Raw genomic sequence first — 27594 nt, 5'->3', positions numbered from 1 at the left:
TGAATTTATTGGGGTGTCAATTTTTAATAAAATCATACAGTTTTCAAGTGTACAACTCTTTAGAAACACATTATCTACATACTGCTTTGTGCACTCACCACCCAAAGACAAGTCTCTTTCTGCCCCTATTTATCTCCCTTATGCCCTCTTCTATATCCTCCCACCCAACCCCCCTTTCCATCTGGCAATCACCATAATATTGTCTGTGTCTGATTTTTTTATTTTATCACTTCACATTTTTCACCCAGCCCCCCAAATCCTCTCCACTATGACACCTGTCAGTCTGTTTTCTGTATCTATGAGTCTGTTTTTATTTTGTTTGTTTATTTTGTTCCTTAGATTCCACATATAAGTGAAATCATATGGTATTTGTCTTTCTCTGACTGGCTTATTTCACTTAGTTTAATACTCTCAAGGTCCACCCTTGCTGTTGCAAAAGGTAAGAATACATTTTTATATAGGCCAAGGAGTGTTTGTAAATGTAACATTGTTTAAATGTACTACAGCTTTTTTATACACTAACCTACTAATGAGCACTTGGGCTGCTTACAAATATTGGCTGTTATAAATAATGCTGAAATGAACACAAGGGTGCATATATTCTTTCAAGTTAATGTTTCAGGTGTATTCGGATATATTCCCAGCAGTGAAATCAATGAGCAGTTCCATTTAAAATTTTTCTTTAAACTTTCATACCTATATTTCTGAAAGCCATAAAGAAAATACTTTATGGTTTTAAGGATATGGCTTTGTTTTACATGTAAAATTAGTCTTGGCTCAGAAAATTATAAACAGGTTTTGTATGCCTATATGAATGTTCAGTGCAACATTTTTTAAAATAACACTTTATTAAATTTAATGGTTAATACGACCATAGAGGATTCAGGTGTCGGTTTCTCTGTTATAATATCTGTATATTGCTCTGTGTGCCCATCACCCAAAGTCATATCTTCTCCAGTCACCATATACCAAGACCCCCTTCAACCCCAGCCCCCTTCCCTCTCGCAACCACCACACTGCTGTTTGTGTCAACGAGTTTGTTTTATGTCCCACATATGAGTGAAATCATATGGTTCTCCGTTTTTTCTGACTGACTTATTTCACTTAGCGTAATATTCTCAAGGTCTATCCATATTGTTACAAATTACAGTATGTCATCCTTTCTTATGGTTGAGTAGTATTCCATTGTGTACATGTACCACATCTTCTTTATCCAGTCCTCTATCAAAGGACACTTCAGTTGTTTCCATGTGTTGGCCACTGTGAATAATGCTGCAATGAACATAGGGTTGCATATAACTTTCTGAACATGTTTTTGAGTTTTTTTGGTAATGCTGGACCATATGGTAGGGATTGCTGGGTCGTATGGTAACTCTATTCTTAATTTTATGAGGTATTGCCAGACTGCTTTCCATAGTTGTTGTACCAGTTTACATTCCCACCAGCAGTGAATGAGAGTTCTCTTTTCTCCATAACCTCTCCAACACTTGTTATTACTTGTCGTGTTGATAATAGCCACTCTAACAGGTGTGAGGTGGTATCTTACTATAGTTTTCATTTGCATTTCCATAATGGCTAGTGAGGTTGAACAGCTTTTCATATATCTATTGGCTATTCATACATCTTCTTGGGAGAGGTGTCTGTTCGGGTCCTCTGCCCACTTTTTGATTGGGTGGTTTGTTTGTTTGGTGTTGAGTTTTATGAGTTCTTTATGTATTTTGGAAATTAAGCCTTCGTCAGAATTACTGTCTGCAAATATCATCTCCCAGCTTGTTGCTCCCCCCCCCCCCTTTGTTTTGTTGTCAGCTTCTTTTGCTGTGCAAAAGCTTTTTAGTTTGATATAGTCCCATTCATTTATTTTTGCCTTTACTTCCCTTGCCTTTGGGGTCAAGTTCATAAAATGTTCTCTATGGCCAAGGTCCATAAGTTTGGTATCAGTGTTTTCTTCTATGTAACTTATTTTTTCAGGTCTCAAATTTAGGTCTTTGTTCACTTTGAGTTATTTTGTTACATGGGGACAAACTGTAATCCAATTTCATTCTTTTGCATGAGGCTGTCCAGTTTTTTCAGCATTATTTGTTGAAGTGACTATCTTTAATCCATTGTGTGTTTCTGGCTCCTTTGTCAAAAATTTTCTGCCAATATACATGTGGTTTTATATCTGCACTCTGTTCTATTCCACTGATCTGTGTTTCTGTTTCTGTGCCAATACCATGCTCTTTTGATTATCATAGCTCTGTAGTATAATTTGAAATCAGCTAGCATGACACCTCCAGCTTCTTACTTTTCCTTTGTGTTTCTGTCTGTTGTTTTTATTTGTATTTGGTGGTATTCCATACTCTTTTTCTCTTTTTTTAAGATATGTGTCTTAATGTTGTGAGTTTTGTGTGTGGTTACCATTAGGTAAATAAAAAAGGAAGTTGCATATATATATATATATATATATATATATATATATATATATATATATATATAGTAGGATTTTTTTCTTTTGAGTGCATCTGATATTCGTCCTCCTTTTCCAGTCCAGACCTTTACCCACTCCCCTTTTATGTGTTTGCTGTCAAAATGTATCCCTGTTTATGCTATAAGTTTTTTTGTGACCTTCCTCATAGTGTTGTGACCTTATGTTGTTTGTTTCATGTAGAATAACCCTCTTGAATATTTCCTGCAATGGAGATTTTCTGGTGATAAAATCCCTCAACTTCTGTATGTCTGGGAATGGCCTTATTTCTCCTTCATATTTAAAGGTTATTTTTGCTGGATATATTATTCATGGCTGGTAATTTCTTTTTTTCAGTAGCTTGACTATTTGATTTCACTCTCTTCTGGCCTATAGAGTTTCTACTGAGAAGTCAAATGATATTCTGATGGACTTTCCTTTGTAGGCCACTTCCTTCTTTTCCCTAGCTGCTTTGAGAATTTCTTTGTCATTAATTTTTGACAGTTTTAATACAATGTGTCTTGGAGAGGGCCTCTTTAGATTGAGGTAACTAGGTGTTTTGTTTGCTTCTTGCATTCAAGGATCTAGTTGTTTCCATAGGTTTGGGAAGTTCTCATCCACTATTTGTTAGAACAGACTCACCATTTCCTTCTCCCTCTCTTCTTTATCTAGAATGCCTATTATTCTAATGTTGTTTTTTCTGATGGAGTCAAATAGTTCTCATAAGGCTCATTCATTTTTCTTGATGTCCATGTCTCTCTCTTCCCTCTGCATCATTTCTAGATTCCTATCTTTGGTACTACTAATTATTTCCTCCATCTGGTTAGACAGAGCCATGCTCAGTAGTTCACTCTCAATCTCCTTAATTGCATGCTTCATTTCCGGGGTTTCTATTGGTTGTTTTTTAAAGTTTCAATATCTTTGGTAAAGTACTTATTTTGTTCCTTGATTCTTTTTCTGAGTGCACTGAATTTCCTGTGTTTATTTTTTCACATATTGCTGAGTATTTTCAGAGTTGCAATGTTGAACTCTGTCATTTATATCACATATTTGCATGTATTCCAGCTTCATTTCTGGGATTTTTCATTTTATTTCTGAGCATCCTCATTACCATGGGTATTCATGGTGTTTGCTGGTCTTCTTTGTTTAGGCGTGTATGTATGTTTATATTAATGGCCCTTAGGCAGCAGCTCTGAGTAGGCCTTTCTACTATTTTCCAGGAGATGGTGCTGAATCACAAAATTTTTTACCTCTGTGATCTTCCAGACTTGACTTCCAGGGCTTCCAAAAGACAGTACAGCCATGCAGTTTGGGGGGTGGAGTTTGTTTTGCCCTCACACTAATGGCGACCTCAACCTCCAAGGTTTCACACCTCAAGTACCCCACCTGGGAATCAGACACAGAGAAAAACAGTGGTTCTATTGCAATAGCTCTGAGTTTACTAATAATATGCTCCTCGACCTGATATAAAAGGCAATGAGAGGCAAATTTTGGGAGTCTAAGGGGAGGCAAGGGTATGTTGTTTTATTTCTTTGTCTGAATCACCACCGTGCAAGAGGACAGCCATGAGGCAGAATCCTGTGCTCTGTCAAGCATCTGCTGGCTCAGTCATTTTTCTCTATGCTTGACCTGCTAGAATGCCCCCACAGCTCCTTTTTCCTCCTGGCCAAAGGAAGTGCCTACTGCCGCCTGCTTCCTCCCCTCTTTGGGGCAAGTCTTGAGCTCCCAGCTGTTGGGCTGTGTCTGCAGCCACTGTTTGAGCTTTCCTCCCTTCTCATCTCCCCATTTATTCCTGGTTTCCCACCTTTAGGTGCTTCAGTGCATGAGTGTCTCAGGCATGCCTCTGTATTGAGTAGGGAATTCTTTGTTGAATTATAGTTGATAAACTTGTTGAAATTTCAGGGGGATAGGCCAAAGGGATCTCTCTCACTACCATTCCTCTAATGTCACAAGTGTTTTCTCGTTTCTTGACGTAGGCCTGTAGTGCTATGAACTTCCTCTCAGGACTGCTTTCACTGTGCCCCATAGATTTGGGGTTGTTGTGTGTTCATTTTCATTTGTTTTGAGAAAGTTTGTAATTTCTACTTTGATTTTATTGGTAACCAATTCATTGTTTAATAACATGCTATTAGGCTCTATATGTTTGAATGTTTTCGAGTGTTTTTATTGTAGTTGATTTCTAGTTTTATACCATTGTGATCTGAGAAGATGCTTGATATGATTTCAAAGTTCTTGTACTTGTAGATAATTATTTTCTGTCCTAACATGTGGTCTATCTTTGAGAATGTCCCATGTGCACTAGAGTAGAATGTATATTGTGCAGCTCTAGAGTGAAATGTTCAGTAAATGTCAATTAAATCCATGTGATCTAGTGTGTTATTTAGGATCACTATTTCTTTGTTAATTTTTTCTCTGGAAAACCTATCCAGTGAGGTCAGTGGGGATTTGAAGTCCCCTACTATGTCTGTATTGCTGTAAATCTCTCCCTTAAATTCCTCCAAGAGTTTTTAAAAATATATTTAGGTGCTCCTATATTGGGAGCATATATGATTACCCAGGTTATATCCTCTTGTTGGATTGATCCCTTTAGGATTATGTTGTGACCTTCTTTGTCTCTTGTTATGGATTTTGCTTTGAAGTTTATTCTGTCAGATAAAAATATTCTTACCCATGCTTTTTTTTTCCCCGTTTCCATTTGAATTGAATAATTTTTCCATCCCTTCACTTTTATCCTGTGTGATTCTTTTCTTCTGAGGTGGGTCTCATATAGACAGCATATATATGGGTCACTTTTTCTTATCCATTTGTCTACCTTACACCTTTTGATTGGAGCATTTAATCCATTTACATTTAAGCTTATTATTGATAAGTACTTATTTATTGCCATTTTCATTCTTTATGCCTATGTTTCTCTCTATTTCTTATTATTACTGCAGCTCCTTTAACATTTCTTACAATGCTGGTTTGGTGGTGATAAATACCTTTAGCCTTTTTTTGTCTGGAAAGATCTTTATTTCACCTTCTATTTTGATGATAGCCTTACTGGATAGAGTAGTCTTGGTTTTGGATCCTTACTTTCCATTATCTTGAATACTTCAGGCCATTCCCTTCTGGCCTGTAGAGTTTCTGTTGAGAAATCTGCTGACAGCCTTATGGGAGATCTTTTGTAGGTAAACAATTGCTTTTCCTTTGCTGCCATTAAGATTCTATCTTTGTCTTTAATTTTTTTGCACATTAATTATGATGTGTCTGGGTGTGGGCCTCTTTGTGTTCTTCTTGCTTGGGACTCTCAGTGCCTCCTGAACATGTGTGATCATTTCCTTCACCATGTTAGAAAAGTGTTCTGCCATTACTTTTTCAAACAGGTTCTCTATCCCTGCTCACTTTTTTCTCCTTTTGGCACTCATATGATGCAGATATTGTTACATTTCATGTTGTCCCACAGTTCTCTTAAGCTGTCCTTTATTTTTAATTGTTTTTTTTCTTTTTGGTTCTCTGATTGAGTTATTTGTTCTACTCTGTCTTCTAACTCCCTGATCCAATCCTCAGCTTCCTGTAATCTGCTGTTTATTCCTTCCAGTGTATTCTTTATTTCTGCTATGTCATTCTTCATTTCTAACTGTTTCTTTTCACAGTTTCTATATCTTTTTTCATGCTATTGAGCATCCTTATAATCATTACTCTGAACTCTATATCTTACAAATTACTTATCTCCATTTCATTTAGCTCTTCTTTTGGAGAATTCTCTTGTTCTTTCATTTGGGGCTTGTTTTCTTGTTTCCCCATTTTGGCTGCTTGTTTGGGTTTGTTTCTATTTATTAGATAATTCTGCTAAGACTCCCAGTCTTGATAGGGTCACCTTTTGTAGTAAGTTACCTGTGGGACTCAGTGGAACAGAGTCTTAGATCACCAGTCTTGGGTTTTCTAATTTTGTCCCTTGTGTGCATTTTTTGGGCCTTCCTATTGTAATGGACTCTTGATTGCTATTGGCTCATTTCTGTGTGGGCTAGTTTTTCAGGCTGGCAGACTGTGAACCTCAACCCAAAACAGCATGCAGGCTGCTGTGCAGGTGCTTATCACAAAAAACCTAATTCACATCAGCAAGGTTTAGAGCCTGATAATATCTCCCTGTGGATATACTGCTTGTGAAGCTTATTGGATTCTACTCTGTAGTTTTCTGAATCTGGCCACTAGGTTTATTGGTTTTGGGCCTTTTTGGAAAGTCTCTGGTGCAGGCCAATGTCAGTCACTGCTTGTGAGTGGTCCTCAGTACCATGTTTGGAGCTACCAGGGATCCACAGCTTGTGGCTCCTTCTGAGGCTGGACACATGTAAAAAGGACCAAGCTGTGGACCAAGGTCTTCTTTTCCTAGACCCAGGCCCAGAAGCACGTCAGGTAAAGACTTAAAGCACCCAGAGATCCACCACTGCCTGCAAGCTCATTGCTAGTCTCAGTCACTTAATGAGCCTCAAGCTATAGAGCTCAGCAGGGTGTAAATTCCATGGGGGTGGGGAGGGGAGATGGTTTCCGATGGCTGGGCAATTGCTTTCCTGCAGGCTAAAGATGCCTGGATGGTAAAAATCTGCCTAATTTTGATGGCCTCTGTAGTAAGTCGGAATGACTCAGCACAAGGATCCAGACAGCTTTCCCCTCAAGCTCTCTTCTCAGAGCCACCAACCCAGGAATCTCCTCATACAGCTGTAATTGCCTCTGTCCTCCCTCTGCTGGAACCCAAGGTGAGTGGCTGCACACAACATTTTGTGAACTGGCCCTTTAACAGGGTACCTGCATTTCCAGCCATTTCTCCATGGCAAACAGAAACTCTGCTGCTTTTCATAGCCAGATGTTATGTGGGCACCATTCCCAATTCTGGTGCTCTGAGCTGGGAAACCCAGTTTTGGTTTTAGACCCAAGACTTCTCAGGGGGACCCCCCCCCCCACAAGTGAGATACCCCTCCAGAACTTCAGGTGCTGTGTGTGGGAGCCTGAACAGCCTTCTCAGGCCTCTGCACTTCCTACCAGTCTCAATGTGGCCTCCTCTTTACATCTTTGGTTATAAGGGTTCACTCCATCTAGTCTTCAGTTGGTTATTTAGGGTGATTTTTTATATTTTGTTTGTTAATTCCAGTTTGGTCCTGGGATAATGTCAGCGTAGCTTCTACTTAGTCTGCCATGCACTTGGAATTAGTACCAGCCCTTGTTTTTTGTTGATTTATTGATGGTAGCCATTCTGGCAGGAGGTGATATCTCATTATTCTTTTAATTTGCATATCTTTGATGATTAATGACATAGACCATTTTTTATATGTCCAATTTTTTATATGTCTGTCCTCTTTGGAGCAGTGTAATGGAGTGTAAAGGGCACAAGAACTAGGTTGGTGGCTTAGTTTTGCTACTTACTGGTTGAGTGAGTGTAACAATGCTTAAGTTACTTAATTTAAGTTTTATTTTATTTATAAAACAAAATCATCTATCATATAGATTGAGATAAAAGCCTGATAGTTAATTGAGATAATTATCCAGAGAATGTTATAAGCCAGTTACCAGAGCTTCAGGATAGATAACAAATATTTTCTTCTAAATAATTATTGTTGTTCTTAAAAAAATTTTTCCGAACCTTGGAATGTAAATTCTTACTTCTCATTTCTGCTTCCAGTTTCACTTGTCCTATACAGACAAGGAACGTTATGAAAATGAAGAGAGACCTGAGGTCCAAAAGCAGATGCTCATTGATATTGCCAAGAAGCTACCAGTTTACACAAGGACCGGGAGTGGAGGTCAGTTCATCCAAAGTCAACTAGAGAGGAAGATCAGCAAATATCTCAGAAAGTCTTAAGTCATATACATCCTCAGGCTAACCCTTTTTTTCTCTTCTCTTCTGAAAAACACTATTGAGTCTTTCTCAGCATTTTATTATAAAAAATTTCAAACATCCATCCCAGATGGAAGAATTATACAATAATATCTGTATGCTCACCTCTACAGTCTACCACTAACATTTAACTATATTGTTTTATCACACATCTGTTCATAAACTCATTCCTCTACCCATTTATAAAGCTAATTTTATTTTTGGTGCATTTTCTAAGTAGTATATATCAGTACATGTTTAATTAAATATTTTATTATTTTAAGGCTGAAATATACATATAAAAAAACATGCACAAATCATAAGAATACCATTCAGTGTTTCCAAAAATATACACACTTGTGTAATCAAAACCTCTATAAACTTTAGCACACCCCAGAATGTTCTCTCATGCTCCTTCCAAGTAAACCTCACTAAACATAACCACTATTCTGATATGTTTCCATCATAGATTAGTTTTACCTGCTCTAGAATTTTATATAAATAAATTTATACAGCATTTACTGTTTTGTCTGCTTTATTGTATAATGCTTTTGAGACTTATTCACATTGTCGTGTATTTTATAACCTTTATTGCTGAGTAATATTTCATTGTGTGAATATATCACAGTTTGTTTACCCATTCAAACATTGATGCACATTTGGGTTGTTTCTGGTGCTTAAATATTATGATGTTGTAAATTCTTGTACAAGTACTTGTGGAGAGATATGTCTTCATTTTTTGGGTAAATATACACTGTGGAGTTTCACTGTTAGTTTTTATCCGTATGAATAGAACAATACTAGCTGAACAAATTATTTCCTTTTTAAAATTTGAAAACTAAGGCTCTTTTGAAATAAAGATTGTGTTTCAAAACTTTAGGAAGTATACTTTTAGTTATTTATGTTCATTTATCATTTACTTATTTGATAGATGTTTATTAAGATCCCATATGACAATTGGGGAAACTTTAATATGGTCTCGGTATTAGATAATATAAGGGACTTGCTGCTAGTTTTGTTAGAGCATTAATGTCATATGATGATCATAATTTTTTTAAAGTCTTCAGGCATACTGATATATGGTGAAAAAGACACAGGCATGAAATTGTATAATTTCAGACAGTAGAAAACAGAATGGCGTGATAAAATAGTGGTGACAGAGACATATTGGATGCATTGGGTTCAGAATTATATTTTGTCTGATCTTTGTGTCTTTTAAAACTTTGCATTTGTTGCTGATTTTTAACAATTAGAATATTAGCAAACGAAAATCCAGATTTCTGGCTTCTCTTGAAAACTCAATCAATCTGCATTTCTGTATGGAAGAAATTAGCTAGAGCTGAGTAGTAACTGCTCTCTAAACAGGACATGGATTCTCGTCCTCCCACACAGTCTCCAACTGACTGCTTCACTCACTACTTCCTACTTCCTGAATCCTTGAAGCATTTTTTTGCAGCCCCCATGGTAAAGAGTAATAGAAGGCGTCTCTGAAGAAATGCCATTTGATCTGAGACTTGAAAATAAAAAGTAACTGAAACTACAAAGGCCATGGAACAGGAGCAAACTTGCATTATGAGAAGAAAAGACAGATAATCAGTGTAGCTGGAGTATTGTAGGAGGAGAGTGGTACAAGTTAAGGTTAAAGAAGTATGCTAAAGCCATATGATGCAGGCCATGGTAAGGAGTTTGGATTTTATTCTAAAGGTGTTGAAAATCCACTGAAGGTTTTAAGTAGAAAGTGATGTGATCTGATTTACATTTTAGCAGATCACCCGACTCTTCTGTAGAAAATGTATTGGGTGGAGGAGGGAGAGAATGAAAGAGTGAATAAATAAGCAGCAGTTATTGTAGTCCTCTATGAGAGAGATGATGGTGGCTTACACTGGGCAATGACATTGACCATATATTTAAAAACAATTAGGCTAGAGAAAGAAATAAAAGGTATCCAAATTGAGAATGAAGAAGTGAAAGTGTCACCTTGAGAAATGACATGATTCTTTATATATAAAACCCTAAAGACTCCACCAAAAATATATTAGAAACAATAAACAAATACAGTAAAGTGGCAGGATACAAAAATCAATGTACAAAAATCCAGTGCATTCCTATAAACAAAGAATGAAATTTCAGAAAAAGAAATGAAGAAAAACCCTCCATTTAAAATTGCAAAAAAATAATAAAATACCTAAGAATCAACAAAAGAGGTGAAGGACCTTTATACTGAAAACTGCAAAACATTAAAAAAGATGGGAAAAGACACAATGAAATGGAAAGATATTCTATGTTCTCGGGTTCGAAGAATCAACCTAGTTAAAATGGCCATATTACCCAAAACAATATACAGATTTAATGCAATCCCCATCAAAATATCAATGTCATTTTTTTAAAGAAATAGAAAAATCATCAGATTTGTATGGAACCACAAAAGACCCCAAATAACCAAAACAATCCTGAGAAAAAAGAACAAAGCTGGAGGTATTATGCTACCTGACATAAAATTATACTACAGAGCAACAATAATTTAAAAAGCATGGTATTGGCAGAAAAACAGGTACACAGACCAATGGAACACAACTGATATCACAGAATTAAAACATGTATATAGACAAATAAATTTTTGACAAAGGGGTCAAAAACCTACAATGAAGAAAAGAAAGCCTTTTCAATAAATGGTGCTGGGAAAATTGGAAAGTCGCATGCAAAAGAATGAAACTAGAGTCGAGTTTGTTCCCATGTACAAAAATTAATTCAAAGTGGATCAAAGACCTAAATATACAGACAATACATTACATAGAAGAAAACATAGGTACTAAATTTATGAACCTTGGTCTTAGAAAAGATTTTCTGAATTTGACCCCAAAAGCAAGGGAAGTAAAGGTAGAAATAAATGAATGGGACTATACAAACTAAAAAGCTTCTGCATGGCAAAAGAAATCACCAACAAAACAAAAAGAGAAACCAACCAAATGGAAGAAGATATTTGCAACAGTATCTCCAACAAGGGATTAATAGCCAAAATATATAAAGAACTCATACAACTCAACACCAAACAAGCAATCTTATTTAAAAAATTGGCAGAGGGCCAGAAGAGACATAGAAATGACCAACAGATATATGAAAAGATGCTCAACTTGGTTAACTATTAGAGAAATGCAAATCAAAGCTAAATGAGATACCACCTTACACTTGTTAGAATGGCTATTATCAACACAGAAATTAATAACAAGTGTTGGACAGGTTGTGGAGGAAAAGGAACCTGTATTCCTTGCTGGTGGGAATGTAAATTTGTACAGCCACTATGAAAAAAGTATGGAGTTTACTCAAAATTAAGAATGGAGTTACCATATGACCCAGCAATCTTCTCCTACCCAGGAGAAGATTTTTTTTAACCAAAAAAACTGAAAACATTTATTTACAAAGATATATGTTCATTACAGCATTATACGTGCTGAACAAGACATGGAAACAACCAAAGTGTCCTTTAACAGATGATTGGATAAAGAAGATGAACATGTACACAATGGAATACTACTCAGCCATAAGAAAGGATGAAATACTGCCATTTGAAACAACATGGATGGACCTTGAGAATATTATACTAACTGAAAACTCTAAGACCCATATGATTTCACTGATATGTGGGATATAAAACTGAAACTCATAAAAACAGACAACTGTATGTTCATTACCAGAGGGAAAGGTGTGGGGAGTTGTGCACACTTTCGATGAACTTACTATATTAGCTCAAATTATTCATAATTTCAGTTGTTACACTTAATATCATTAAACACAGTCTTACTTTATCAATAAACACAGAGAAAATGAGAAGAAAAAGAAAATATCTTTTCCAAAAGACATACGCATCCCTATATCTATTGCAGCATTATGGCAGCATATGGAAGCAACCTACATATCGGAGAAGTGAGTGGATAAAGAAGATAGATAGTACATTTGTATAATGGAATATAGCTCAGCCATAAAAAAATAAAATCTTACCATTTGTGACAACATGGATGTATGTAGAGAATATTATGCTAAGTGGAAATAAGTCAGACAGAGAAAGACAAGTACCATATGATTTCACTTATGTGGGGAATCTAAAAACAAAGTAAACAAACAAAACAGAAACAAACTTATAGATACAGAGTACATTTTGATAGGAGGGTAATTTGGGGTCATGGGAGAAGAAAGGAAAAGGATTAAGATGTGCAAATTGGTTGTTACAAAATAGTCATGGGGTTGTAAAGTACGGTATAGGGGATAGAGTCAATTATATTGTAATAACTATGTGTTGTTTCAGCTGGGTACTAGAATTACCAAGGTAATCCTTTTGTAAGGTATATAAATATCTAATCACTATGCTGTACATCTAAAACTAATACAATATGGTATGTTGACTGTAATTGAAAATTTTTTTAAATAAAAATAAAAATATGTCATTCATCTAAGGGAAATAAATTAGAAAGGAAGGGGGAAGGGAGGAAGAAATAATTTTTTTTATGAGACTTATAGAGTGAAGAGAACCCTGAACTATGGGTTCAGAAAACTTGTACTGCTCAAGGCCCTGCCACTCACTGTGTGACCTTGTATAATTCACTTGGTTTTACTCCTGTCTTTACTTCCTTTATCTGTGAAATGGTCACTTGAACTAATATTTCTAGAATGTCTCTTTCATTCTCCAAACAGTTATTCTAAGAACCACTATATTTTCCATGCTTTAAAAATTTTATCTACCTCATAGAATAAAATGTCTGAGAACAGAAGATAGATTTTAGATACAAGAGTTGAAGTAAACAGAGGCTAAATGTTTTTCCCAAGATCACTCAAGCCGTTGACAGTATAGTGTGTTTTATAATACAAAATCTTATGATTAGGTATCATATCTAATCCTGAGGTATGAAAACTTTCCCCCTTACCTTCATTTTCAAAAAGATGCTTTCAAGATTGATACAATAGGGCTCACTCTTTCTCTCTCTCTCTTTAGTATGCCTGAACCCTTCCCCACCCTCTACTTTCCCCAGGGCACCAGCTCTCTCTCTCTCTCTCATCTATCTATCATCTATCTATCGTCTATCTATCATCTATCTATCATCTATCTATCTATCATCATCTTTAATCTATCTATCTAATCTATCATCATCATCTATCTATCATTTATCTATCATCTATATATCATCTATATCTGGAGCATCATGCTGTCACCTTTCCCTCTCTTCTTCCCTTAAGTCGAATACCTTTACCCGCTGTCTCTCTCCTAAGCTCCAAGGGACCTTCTTTTGCCTCTGTAGCTTTTTTCCTGAGCCCACGCAGCCCAGCTGGCTCACCTTTTCTACTTCTGTGACTCAAATGAACTTTCCCTTGTATTTGGAAAAAAAAGACTGATACAACAGAAAACAACATACATAGCACAATTCTCTTACGCAGTCTACCTTTTGCTTGATAACTTGAAATGAGTTTAGTCAATGTATAGCAAGTCATTCAGATAGGCTAGGAAGATATATGGTATCACATTGAGCTCTAATCGGTGCTAACCACCTTATTTTCCCTATAGCTGTAAGATTCTGTGACCGGTGCCATTTGATCAAGCCAGATCGCTGCCACCACTGCTCTGTTTGTGCTATGTAAGTGACAGCCATATTTTCCCTGGACTGAGATTGGCCACTGATGGTTGCCAAGAAATAATGTGACTGATCTTAGCATGTAACTATTTCTAGATAAGAGCATGTCCTTTAAATCATAATGATCACATGCTAAACACACCCACAGGGATGATGATTCAAACTATTCTGAAGATAGAAAGAAAAATAAAACCTCATTTTAAAAATAAACATTTTCTTTTAGAACAGTTTTAGATGAATAGAATTATTTTAAAGATAATTCTCATACATCCCAAACCCAAGTTCCTTGTTATTAACATCTTATATTAATATGGTAGATGTGTTACAATTAATGAACAAATATTTATACATTGTTTTGGATTGAAATCCATACTCTATTCAAATTTCCTCCGTTTTCACCTAATGTTCTTTTTCTGTTCCAAGATCCCATACAAGACACCACATTACCTTTATTTGTCATGTCTTATTAGGCGCCTCTTAGATATGATGCTTTCTCAGGCTTCACTTTCTTTTATGTAACCTTAACAGCTCTTAGGACTGTCAAGTATTTTGTAAGATATACTTCAGCTAAGATTTTTCTGATATTTTTCTCAAGATTAGACTTAGGTAATGTGTTTTGGGGAGGAAGACCATAAAGGTAAAGTGCAAACTCATTATATCATATCAAGGGTACATAGTATAAATATGACTTATCACTGTAATGTTAATCTTGCTCATCTGGTTGACATAGTATTTGTCAGATTTCTCAACTATCAAGTTACTCTCTCCCCCTTTCCATATTGTACTCTGTAAGGAAGTCATTTGTGCAGCCCACACTAAAGAATTGAGGAGTTATACTCCCCCTCCTTGAAGGTAGAATATCTACATAAGTTATTTTGAATTCTTCTGCATGGGATATTTGTCTCTCTTCCTTCTTTTATTTATTTATTTATTTATTTATTTATTTATTTATTTATTTATTTATTTATTATTTATTTATATTTATTTATATTTATTTATATCGGTTTGTAAGTGTGGATAATCATTTTACATTTTGTGTTATAACTGAGTACTACTTTGTTTTGTTACTCTAATTGTTCCAGCTTTGCAAAACCCCCTTTTTATGTTAATAAGTATAGTCTTCATATCTTTCTTCTTGGGTGCTTGTTCCACCTGTTTTTATCTTACCCTTGATTCAAATACAGACTGTAGCCATATGTTTTCTTTTGTACTTTTAATTGAGTATTGAGCAAAATGAAGGACAATATCTTAGACGTTTTCTCTGTATCAGTATCCTAGAATTCTCAATACCTTTTAAAGATTGGACTTATAGGCATGTAACTTGTTGCCAGCATGATCTTACAATTTGTTGTGATTGGATAATTCTAGGAATAACTGAGAACACAATAGCTTTAGAGTAGCTATAGTGGAAATCTAAGAATGAGTGTACTGGCACCATGTAAAAATACTGGTGAGAACTTGAGTTCAATTATGAGGTGTTGCTTCCTTTCCATAGCCCTACTTATCACACTGTATTTTGCTCCTTTTTTAGATGTGTTTTAAAAATGGACCATCATTGCCCTTGGTAAGTCTGTTTTATTTTACTTTCCTCCAAAAAGAGTCAAAGTTGCTCAACATGCCTACTTTACAAAGCATAGTTGTAACATGCCTGTTTCTGCTATTCACTGAACTTTTTATTTGTGTGAAGGACAGAGGTCTTAACATTTTAAAGCAAGAATCAATATACCACCAAAGATATGGTAGTGAATTCTTGGGGTCACAAAGCTAAGGGTCTCTTGTCTATTAACTTTAGCAATTAGCCATAGTAATGAAATAGAGCACAAATAGTTCTCTTTGACATTACACACTCAGTTTTTTGCTTTTTGTTCTCTTGATATTTGAAATACTCTAGATTGTTAACTTCAGCAATTCTCCAAATTTTCTATGTCTGATCTAGAGAACCGGTCTGAAATCATCTAACTACAAAGAAAACATGCCACACTGTACTAGGTGTCGTTGCTAAGATTTTAATAGGTTTTTAGCATCCAAGATCTAGGTTTGCTTGGGTGTGTCAGGAACCAGTTCAGAACAATTAGATTAGCCAGGTGTCTCTGTGCTTGTGAATGAAAGGAGAAACAAGTGAGACATGAACTTGTTTTTCCAGTTTGTTCCTTCTACTGGAGTTTTATTTCTGTTGAGTTCCTACACAACACAGCAGGAACAACATACTTCCATTGCTTAATTCACTTATGTATCAGTGTGTTCTCAATTAATGGGTCCTGATTTCAAATTAGTTTTTCTTTTTTTTTTTAGGGTTAACAATTGCATTGGATTTTCCAACTATAAATTCTTCCTTCAGTTCTTAGGTTATTCTGTTCTCTACTGCTTGTACATTGCTACAACAGTCTTCAGCTATTTCATCAAATACTGGAGAGTAAGTTAAAAAATCCTGAATCCCCTCCCCCCAAAAATACCTCACAAACACACACCTACTTGTCTGTGACATTGTTTACCTTATCATTTTTTTACAATTTGAAATAGCTAATATGGAAATAACCAGAAAGGAATGCACCAAAAGCAATTTCCCCATATTGAATATTCTGAGATTCAGGAGGCTGTTATATAAAGATTCCTGTTAAACAAGTTTCTGTTATATATGAAAATCTTTTTAAGGACTGCAGGAACCTAACCTCCTGACTCTTACTGATTCTTTACAATGTACTTCTCCAGTCAAGTTTTAAAAATTCACATCTTACCAATTATACACTTGACAAATGTTGAAACAAATTCTACATCCTTAGTTTCCTAAGAAAAAGGGGTAACAAAGTACATCTTCATTGTTAGAAAATACTTTTAAATTCCTTGTTCAAAGGAGAGTTGCAAAATTCCTACAGGGAAAGAAAAAGACATTGATTCATCTTCACATATGACCAAAATGAAATAAGGAGTACTATTTGAATTTTGTATAACAAACACTGGGGTTCTAATACTGGCTGTATTACCTGCTTTACTGGCTTCTTGTCAAAATAAATGAAACAGATGTTGAAAGTACTCTACCTTTCAAAATATGATTCTAATAATTATAATAAAATCTAAAGAAATCCTCCTTCCATCTTTCTTCTACTTGAAGATATCAATCATAACCCATCTATTTCCAAAAGAACTGAAGGCAGATTTTCAGTTTATATATGTATACAAGGTCTCCAGCAATATAGTGAAATATGTTGTTTTATTTTGTTTCATGCCAGTGGACTCCAGAAGACATTACCTCCATATAACTCTAGTATCATTACTAAGACATCATAACCTTCCATGAAGAGGATTGTCTAGCCTGAACTGAATAATAAAAGACAGATGTAGGCAGAGCTACTAGTGATTATTTTAGGAATTTCACCAGAGCCTGTACAATAGGAATATCTCACCTCAAGTAGAGAGGTAAAGCAGCAGGGAAAGAACATGAATCCTGTGACCAGAATATGGATTATAATAAACTGGGGGGGGGGGAGTAGAAAGGCAAGGCAGTGACAACCTAAGTAGCTGAGGATATTTAAGTTGTTAAATAGTGATTCATCTATACTAGGGTAGAAAATATAGTGTAGAAAATTTTAGTGATATGTGCTTTCCATTCTCCCTTACACTGGCTAATCCACTCAGATATTTAATAAATTTAAGAATCAGGAATTATATAATAGATATTAAAATCTTCAACTCAGAGACACAAAAGTATAAACAGAAATGAAGTTTTCTCATCAATATTTTATTTTTCCCAAATATGAAATGCTTCACCGTCTTGGTGTTTCTTCATTGGCCCTTTTCCACAGCACAGTATCTCTTATCTATTGCTCCAGTTTCTGTGATGTGTTTGGCATTTTATTCACACACTGAGCTGCTACCCTGAAAGTAAAGAAAATCTGGATCCAATTCATTAGGCAAAGTGTCAACCTTGATCTTCACTATAGACTTTACTTGGCCCTTAACAGAACAGGCTACTGTTTAAGAACTATTCTTTACTCTTACAGCTGAGTAAACAATGTTATATTTTACACATTTTGCCTTTGGCACTCCTAGTCAGCCAATAATCAAATATGAAAATGTCAACCAGGTTGACATATGCTTGTTTTTAAACTCTAGAAAGATAATATTTGAACATGAATCAATCACCAGAACTATGTCAGTATTCACAAACAATATCAGGGGTGAACATAGACTATTCCTTTCCTATACCTTCATTTCTTCTCCACAATATACTAGCGCATGACTGACAAATGAGAGAGAGGCAATGAAACCTGTTTTGGCTTGTCCTCATAATGAAAAGGGCATTAACAGTTCAGAGAAATGTTTCTTTGCAATTTCTCCTCACAGAAAGCACTTTAATGTGGTTTAGAGATGGCTTTCTCAGTGTAAATTGAGACTCCCTTAAAATGAAATGTAAACACTTCCATTTATTTTTTCTTTATTTTATTTTTTCCATCACCATTTATCCTCCCCCATACACTCTTCCGCCTCTACCCTCCCGCCCCTGCAATCACCATACCACCCTGAATGTTCATTTGACATTTATTTTAAAAGCTATGTATCAAGGAAACTAGCTGTGCTCCTAAGAACAGCAACATCCATTTGTATGATACTTTACTATTTTCAAAGCATTTTTATATCTATTACTTCATTTTATCTTCACCACAGCCTTGTGAAGTAGACAAAGCAGGAATTGTTAGTCTCATACAAAGATGATAAAACTGAGGCTTCTAGTAGTTAGGTGACATGCTCAGGATCACCCAGCTTGTAAGTTTCAGTCAGGATTTGAATCTGACTCAAAGCCCATTGATCTTAAACATAGTACCATGTCTTACTGTCTATTATAGTCCTGCTATGGAGAAGCTATATCTCCTTTAGAATAAAGAATTCAAAAGACCATCAGATTATGTTTCACCCATCAATATTAACTTAAAGTGTAGCTACTTTGATAGAAAATTGACCTTTACCTTATGAAAAATAAATAATATATATCTCCCATTCTGGGCCATGAACCCCCTCACATAGATTAAGAATTATTTTAGAAACAAGATAATAGGTATTATTCCACCAGTATTCCCCTGAACTGTTTCTGGTGGTTATTGCTTTGAGTAATTTAGCTTGGTTATCTTCTGAGAAGTTAATTTTGAACACAGGACCATCATCTTCCTCTAACAAAAATATAATTAAATATTAAGTACTTTATCAAGAGACAACACAGTAAATATAATTTGGCTGACAGAAAAGAGTCCTGTAAGAGTAATTAAGGAAGGGAAAGACTTCCAACTCAGCTACCCAAGGTGTGAACTGACTTTATATCAGTCCCTTTTGCACAGTCATTTTTTATTTCCCATTTAAACATAAAAGGTAAGAATTAATATAAATATGAGTTTTAAAAGCTTCAAAAAACATATTCAAAAGGTAGAGATGTGAAATAAAAACCCAACCAGGCAGGAAGCATGGATCAGACTGGCAAATCTCAGAGGGAAGGTGGGAGTGAGTGGGTGGGTGGGGAGAGATTAACCAAAGAATTTATATGCATATATGCATAACCTAAAGACACAGACAACGGTGTGGTGAGGGACTGGGGAAGGGAATGGAAGGGGTGGAAGGGGTCAATGGGGAGAAAAAGGGACATCTGTAATATTTTGAACAATAAAAAATAAAAATAAAAAAAATAAATTGAAGTTATGGATATAACATTAAACACACACACACACACACACACAAATAAACCAGGCAAAAACTCTTACAAACTGATATAGAGAGTCTTTTCTATAAATTCAAAACAAAACAGACAAAAACCAATCAAATTTAGTTTGGGTACTTAGGTCAAGAGGGATCATTTCAAAAGAGAGCAAATTTCATGCAAATTTCACCAAGACCACCCCTCATATAAAAGCATCTCACTGGCTTACTTCTCCTTATCTTCATTCTTCAAACAAATACTGGAAGATTTACAACATTTCCTTACATCAAAATGAATAAAAAGCCTGGTCAGCATGTGTCAGTGGTTGAGCATGGACCTATGAACCAGGAGGTCATAGTTCGATTCCCAGTCAAGGCATATGCCTGGGTTGCAGGCTTGATACCCAGTGCAGGAGGCAGTCGATCAATGACTCTCTCTCATCATTGATGTTTCTCTCTCCCCTTCCCTTCTTCTCTCTGAAATCAATAAAAACATATTTTTTAATTATAAAAAAGAATAAAAGTCTCTACTAAGAGAAGAAAAAAATCTGTACCCTCTGAATTTGCCAAGTGTTTTCCAGCCTTAACGTTTTCCCTCTAAGCTAGAGTAGAATCAGATACTAATGTAAGGTCCACTTCAAGAATCACCTTTAACTTTCACTCAAGATCATTTAGAAACACTTCAAAACAATCCACCATGCCAAAACAATGATCAGCACAGGAAAGGAGGGAATAAAGAAGTCATTACCACAACTGCTCACTCCAAAACTGAAATTTTTTCTAAGCTTCTCTATAGAAGACAAAATGTTACATGCTGTGCACGCTATAGAACTTTAGAAAATTCATTTTAGTCTAGGGCTGCATTTTTTTAAATGGTGCCACATGGAGAATGAAATGTCCCAGCTAACTATAAAAATCTTTAACTAACTATCTGCTTTTAGATTAGCCTGTCAAATACTGCCTGATTTTATTGTCTAAATAGTAATTTTACAGGATGTAATATATTAGCACATTGTACTTCAGTTATAAAAAAAAAAAACACATAAACGCAGAAAATTTGTAGTAGCTTTAAAATCAGTTCATGGCTTATGGGCAGAACATTTTAAAATTCTACCTATGAGTTTTAACTTCCTACATTTATCATCATGACATTTTCAGCACACATATATGTCCAAGGAAATGACATATAAAGTATACCAGAATAACCCACCTTGAGACAAGAGGATGAACCATATGATCTCAAAATTACCTCTAGTCAATGATTCATAATTTAGAAACTAATTTTAAAACTAAGACTTTGCGTACCAATTAAAGACTGAGTATACCCTTTTCACATTACCTTTTTCTAATTGTTACACTATATACTCTATTTACAGCGACCTGCACTTAAGCAAGAATCCATTTTAGGCTTTGTAAGCTGAAAGCCTATTTATAAGAGGCATGGTCATCAAAAGAAAGAACTGCCTTTTTTACAAATTTTACAAAATCTATTTTTTTAATTACACTTAGACATTTTAAACATATGAAAAATTACTAACTTATATAGAAAAACTAACCAAGTCTTATCACTTTCGTCTCTTGTTTCTGTTTATTATTTCTTTTTTAGGGGGAATTGCCCAGTGTTCGCTCTAAGTTCCATGTCCTTTTTCTCCTCTTTGTGGCCTGCATGTTTTTTGTCAGCCTTGTGATTCTCTTTGGTTACCATTGTTGGCTTGTCAGCAGAAACAAAACCACCTTAGGTAAGATTGGATATTAAGACTACAAAAAACAAAATTAATGTATATCACAGTGACCTGTGGATTGTTCCCAAGGAAAAGAAAAACTTCCAGTGAAACATTTTAGCTGCAGTGACGTTCCTTTGCCTCCAAACTGAGACAAATGTAAACAAGTTTTACCAAAGTGGAGAGCCATGGTTGATGAAGTTTACATAGGGAAAAGAACATTAACGAATGAAACCTCATGAAAAACCAAAAATGACCATTTTTCTTTAAAATTCATATTGGATAGTAACTCTCCAGATTTACAGCTTGAAATTTTTCTAAATAGTGTTCACATCGGGAAGTGAAAGAATCAGTACAGAAGGGAATACCAGAAGTTGGAGGTAAAGGTGAATAAAGATAGAAGAATCTAATTTATTGAGCACATCCAAAAATAGAGTCCTGAGAAAGAATTGAAGCCAAAAAAATCATTGAGTACCTACAATCATCAAGGAGCTGTGTAGGGACTATGGAAATGAGATAAACACATTGAACAAGTGAGTTTCTATAAAATGAATACAATAAATGAACTTTTTGTTTTCTGTCCATTACTCTATACTCTGGGCTGTTATTTGGAGAATTATATTTCTGATAAATTTTTTCATCTATGGTGAAAGAAATATTTACATTGTATGCAAACTGATTCATGACAAGTGAAGAGAAAATGTCAAAATATTGAATGTTTAGCTAAAATACATTTGAGGAAATTTATTACAAAAGCCACTATACCTTTTAAACTCATTCACTAATAACACTAAAAAGCATTTGCACTCATTTTCCAAACCAAATATTTATGTAGCACTTAGTTGCGAGGCTGGTAGATTAGCAAATTTGGCTTAGAGATGCTGCAAAGAAGAAAACAACTAAAAAATTCATGATAAAAGAGTCTGGAAACAAAGCACAAATAGGAAATGGCCAGATGCAGCCAGAGTCTATCAGTGACAGTATTTCCTTAATGGAGTAAATGTGTTTAAATATAATGTGCACTAATATGGTTCATTTCCTCTTAGTCTTTAAGGTGATTATAGTTCACCCATTCACATTTTTTTCTGGAGTAAAATTCAAGTTCTTACATTGTGGGCTTCAATGTGAACATCTTCATTTCTAAAATGTTTCAAAACCAAATCAATGTTATTACCATCTCTTTATGTGTTATTGCTTTGGTCCCAACTCTAAAGATGAGACCATTTGGCTGTTGTTGCCAATTAGATTCAAATAAAGTGCTATTAAATTTATCATTTTACCCCTTACATGAAACACAACAAAATATATACTATGCCCATGGCTGCTTAATTCTTTCTACCATCATGTGTTTTTTCTGGTTTTTTAAAAAAGAGAGTACCAATTCTTTGTATTTAATAACAAACTTACTTTGTGTTAAGTGATTAAAATAGTTTTTACTAAGTAATTAAGAATGAAGGGCCTATGCTACCACAGCAGAAAGGTATTATAGAATCAAGTTGCATTCATGGAGAACTGTAAAATCATGACGGTCCTGAAATTTTTTTCTTTTATTGCTTTCTGCCTCTTTTATTCAACTCCCCTACCATGTCTCAGAGGCCTTCTGTACTCCAGTGTTTACAAGTGGTCCAAAGAAAAATGGGTTCAACCTTGGCTTCATCAAAAATATCCAGCAGGTGTTTGGAGACAACAAGAAGTTCTGGTTAATACCTATTTGGTCCAGGTACGTAATTATTACCACTGAAAGTTGATGCTGGACCATACCTTGAAGTAGCAGATTCAATTTTTAATTGTAAGGTGCAGCAGGTATTACTTCAGTGTAAGAATCTGTTCCCTAAGTTTTTCATTTCTAAATTAACAAAGACAAATCAGTAGGTAAGGGTGTGATGAAATAGGCATTCTCATGTGTTGTTTTTTTTTTTTTGTGGCGTGTGTGGCAGTGTAAACTAGTACCACTCTTTTATAAATGAATTTAAAATCACAAGAATCTCTACAAAACCATTGTCCCAATAATTCCATTTCTTAGAATCTATTATAAAAACAGAGACAAACTAGACACAAAAATGTTTATCACAGCATTGTTTCCAGCCAACAATTAGGATACAATATAAAGTATTACCAAACTTTAAGTGAAAAAATGTAGAATTCAAAATGGTATGTATACTGTAATATCATTTCGGTGAGATGCGGTTCACTTGTGTTAATTTGAAAGGAGCCTGGATAGTGAAGAACACAGTTTTATTTTTTGATTTATTATAGAGTACTATAATATTTATTTAAAGCTGATATTAAAAAATAATTCTGTAAAATAAAAAATTCGTACAAATAAGACTTCCATTCAAGATAGAACAGAAGTAAATGCTATACTCTTCTCCTCCCTTGACCACATCAAAATTACAACCAAATTATACAAAAATCAACCTGGAAAGTCATCTGAAGACTAGCTGAATGGAACTCCTATAAATAAGGATATAAAGCAGAAGCCACATCAGAAGTGGTAGGAAGTATGGAGATGGGAAACCAGCTGGTCCCAGACCCATGTGTCATAATAAAGAATTAAGAGGGATATCTCAGCTGTGGAGGTTCACCCTGAGGAGCAGTAGGTTTAAGCCCCACACATGCACCCTTTCTCAGATCACTAGTACTGGGAAGTAAGTCCTCACCACATCTGGCTGTGAAAATCAGTGTGGATTCTGTCTGAGTTGTTGTAGACCCAAGCATCTTCTTAAAGGGCCTGAGCACAGACTCACTCAATCACAAAAACTTACCTTAAGCTTGAGTGAAGAGACAGCATCTCAAAAGGAACTAAGGGTATATGGAGAGAAACTGAATTGTGTGGCTTCAGGGCAAAGGCTAGAGGGGCAGCCACTGTTGTTTCTTTTTTGAGCCCTACTACCACACAGCCTTCAGGCACAGGATGATTCCACTGTTCCTGTGCTGAGCCCTCTCCCCACACAGCCTGAAGTTGCAGTCAGACGCCAAATCAGAATCTGCATTAACCTGGTGAATACCCTTGGCCTGATCCTGGTGTCTCCCTGAGACCCCACCCCATCCAACTCCAGCACCACCCTGGTCTCTTTCAGCACTTGCTTCTTACAGGCAGAAGATCATGGCCCACGCTTCAGACTTTCCTAAAAGTTTTCAAAGGTCCACAGCCCCAAGCAGGCAACAGCTGACCTCTGTGTGACCTGTGTCTCTTGATGAGTGGTCCAAGGCCTAGAAGTTGTGGCAGCTGGCCTAGGTTAGCAGCATGACATCTCTCATGTGATTCTGGGCGCAACACAGACGACTACCAACCATGCATCACTTTGTAGCTCCTAACAGATGGACCCAGGTAGAGGGAGCCCAGGTAGAGACTGAACTGGACCTGCACCAGAGTCCCTTGCAAGAAGCAGAGAACCAACACATCCAGTGACCAGGTTCAGACCACAAAAGAACACCACCAAATTAGCTTCACAAATAACACACCCAAAGGATGGTCTTAGAAGTCACTAGGGCTTCAATGGAGGAAATTCTGCTCTGTGGGGGTCAGACCCCAAAAAAGCTCATACACTGTGATCCTGGCCAGCCCTCACAACCAGTCAGCCTGAGGGTCAACCACACCCACTGATGTGCCAGCAATAATCAAGGCTCAACTACAACAGGAGAGCACACACAACCCACACAAAAGACACTCCAGGAGTAACTGGCTCAAGAGACCAGAGAAACTGCACCACTGGACCCCACAGGACATATACTACAAAAGATCACTCTGCCAAGGCTGGGATATGCAGCAGATCTACCTAATACATAGAAACAAACAGAGAGGGAGCCAAAATGAGGAGACACAGGAACTAGTCCCAAATGCAAGAGCAGGAGAAATCTCCAGAACAAAGTGATATGGAGGCAAGCAATCTACCAGACACAGAGTTCAAAACACTGGTTATAATGATGCTTAAGGAACTAAGGCTAAGAATAATGATCTCAGTGAAAACATCAACAGAGGGGAAATATTTTGAAAAAACATAAAAACCATTACAAAAACAGTCAGAAATGAAGAATGCAATATCTGGAATAAAGATAAAAACAGAAGAAAGAATAGCAGATTAGGTGAAGCCAAGAATTAAATAAGTGATTTAGAGGACAAGGCAGTGGGAAACACCCAAATGACACAGCAAAAAGAAAAAAAAAATTAACAGGGATACTTTAAGGGACCTCCAAAGCAATATCAAGAATACCAACATTTGCATCATAGGGATGCCTGAAAAAAATAGAGAGCAAGGTATTGAAAATCTATTTCAAGAAATAATGATGGGAGAACATATTTGCCAATGACACATCAGATAAGGGGTTAACTTCAAAAATAGACAAAGAATTCATACAACTGAACAAGAGAAAGACAAACCATTTTAAAAATGGGCAAAGACCATGAATAGACACTTCAAAGAGAATATAAAGAGGGCCAACAGACATATGAAAATATGCTCAACATCACTAATCATCAGAGAGATGAAAATTAAAACCACAATGGCTACCATCAACAAATCATCAAATGACAAGTGCTGGCAAGGGTGTAGAGAAAGGGGAACTGTAGTGTCCTGCTGGTGGCAATGCAGACTGATACAGCCACTATGGAAAACAATATGGAGGTTCCTTAAAAATGAAAAAAATGGAACTGCCTTTTGATCTAGTTATCCCACTTCTAGGACTATATCCTAAGAATCCCAAAACACCAATCAGAAAAAATATATTCATCCCTATGTTCATAGCAGCACTATTTACAATAGCTAAGATCTGGAAACAGCCCAAGTGCCCATCAGTAGATGAGTGGATAAAAAAGCTGTGGGACATTTACACCTGAGAATACTATGCAGCTATAAATAAGAAGGAACCCTTACCTTTTGGGACAGCATGGATGGACCTGGAGAATATTATGCTAAGTGAAATAAGCCAGTCCGAGAAAGACTAATATCAAATGATCTCCCTTATATGTGGAATCTAAGGAACAAAATAAATTGACGAACAAGATAGGACCACAGACATGGAAGCATGAAACAGACTGACAGATCTCAGAGGGAAGGCAGGAAGAAGGGCAGGAAGAGATTAACCAAAGAACTTATAAGCATATATGCACAGCCCATGGACCCAGACAGCAGACAAAGGAAGAACTGGGCAGAGGTGGGAGGTGGGGGGAGAGGGGTAAAGGGGAGAAAATGATGGACATCTGAAATACTTTCAACAATAAAATAAATTTTTTTAAAAAGAAATAATGAGTAAAATCTTCCTTAACATGGCAAAAGAAAAAGACATACAAGCCCAAGAAGTACAGAGATTCCCAAATAAGATAAACCAAAAGAGCCCACATCAAGTAACATCATAAATAAAATGACAAAGGTTAAAGACAAAGAGAGAATCTTGAAAGTAGCAAGAGAAAGACAGTTACCTACAAGGGAGTTCCTAAAGACTCAGCTGATTTGTCAACAGAAACTCTGTAGGCCAGAAGGGATTGGCATCAAGTATTCAAGTGGTGGAAATTAGTGCTCTAAAACCAAGACTCCTTTACTCAGCAAGGTTATCATTTAGCATCAAAAGCAGATAAAGATCTTTCAAGACAAGTAAAAGATAAAAAAGCTCATCACTGCCAAACCAGTTTGCATCATTTGATGCTCTTGTGGTGAAAAGTTATATGGAAATATCTCTGTTAGATACCATGGAAAAGAAAAAAGAGGAAAGAAATTTAAAATAAATATCAAATATATTCACACTCAAATGTAAGTGGTACCAAGAAACAAAATATTAATAAAAAACTTTACTTTGAAGTAGTGCTTCAAATCTATAAATTCATGTTCACAGTGCACTCACATACTGCCTTAAATTGTCACAAGCCTTTTGTGATTGTTCATGACACACATACCTGGATCTGGACTTCAATGTCTACCCAACCCTCAATATAATGTAAATTTTATAAGTGTGAAATTAAGTTAAATGAGTTATGTCTTATAAGAGTTATAAGTATTTTTTTCTAATAAATATTTGTTTTTTTTCAAACCACAAAAAAATAAAGGGACTTCTTAAGAGATGAAGTGGGAAAATATTATGAATATGAATAACAAAATGGCAATAACTACATAGCTATTAATAATCACTTTAAATGTAAATGCATTAAATGCTCCAGTTAAAAGACATGAGGTAGCTAAATGAATAAAAAGACAAGACCTATACACATGCTTTATACAACACACCCACCTCACATTGAAAGATGCACAGACTGAAAATAAAGGGATGGGAAAAGATATTTCATTCAAA

General features: G+C 35.8%; 1 protein-coding gene across 3 annotated transcripts in view; it reads left to right on the top strand.

The window, feature by feature from the left end:
- ZDHHC15 (zDHHC palmitoyltransferase 15) overlaps positions 1 to 27594 on the top strand; it is a 180421-nt gene that overhangs the window by 101218 nt on the left and 51609 nt on the right. For 2 of the 3 annotated variants that reach the window (XM_081125835.1, XM_081125837.1), the window contains exons 4-9: positions 8100 to 8220; positions 13846 to 13915; positions 15444 to 15476; positions 16205 to 16325; positions 21198 to 21330; positions 22906 to 23032. In XM_081125835.1, the coding sequence (XP_080981961.1) occupies positions 8100 to 8220; positions 13846 to 13915; positions 15444 to 15476; positions 16205 to 16325; positions 21198 to 21330; positions 22906 to 23032 (605 nt within the window). Of the gene's footprint in view, positions 1 to 6999; positions 7180 to 8099; positions 8221 to 13845; positions 13916 to 15443; positions 15477 to 16204; positions 16326 to 21197; positions 21331 to 22905; positions 23033 to 27594 lie in introns of all 3 variants that reach the window. The other variant, XM_081125836.1, reaches the window with a different exon arrangement.

This window comes from Miniopterus schreibersii (assembly GCF_964146895.1).
Source record: "Miniopterus schreibersii genome assembly, chromosome: X".
In the NCBI taxonomy this organism is placed as follows: domain Eukaryota; kingdom Metazoa; phylum Chordata; class Mammalia; order Chiroptera; family Miniopteridae; genus Miniopterus; species Miniopterus schreibersii.
This window is presented reverse-complemented; position numbering and strand designations above follow the sequence as displayed.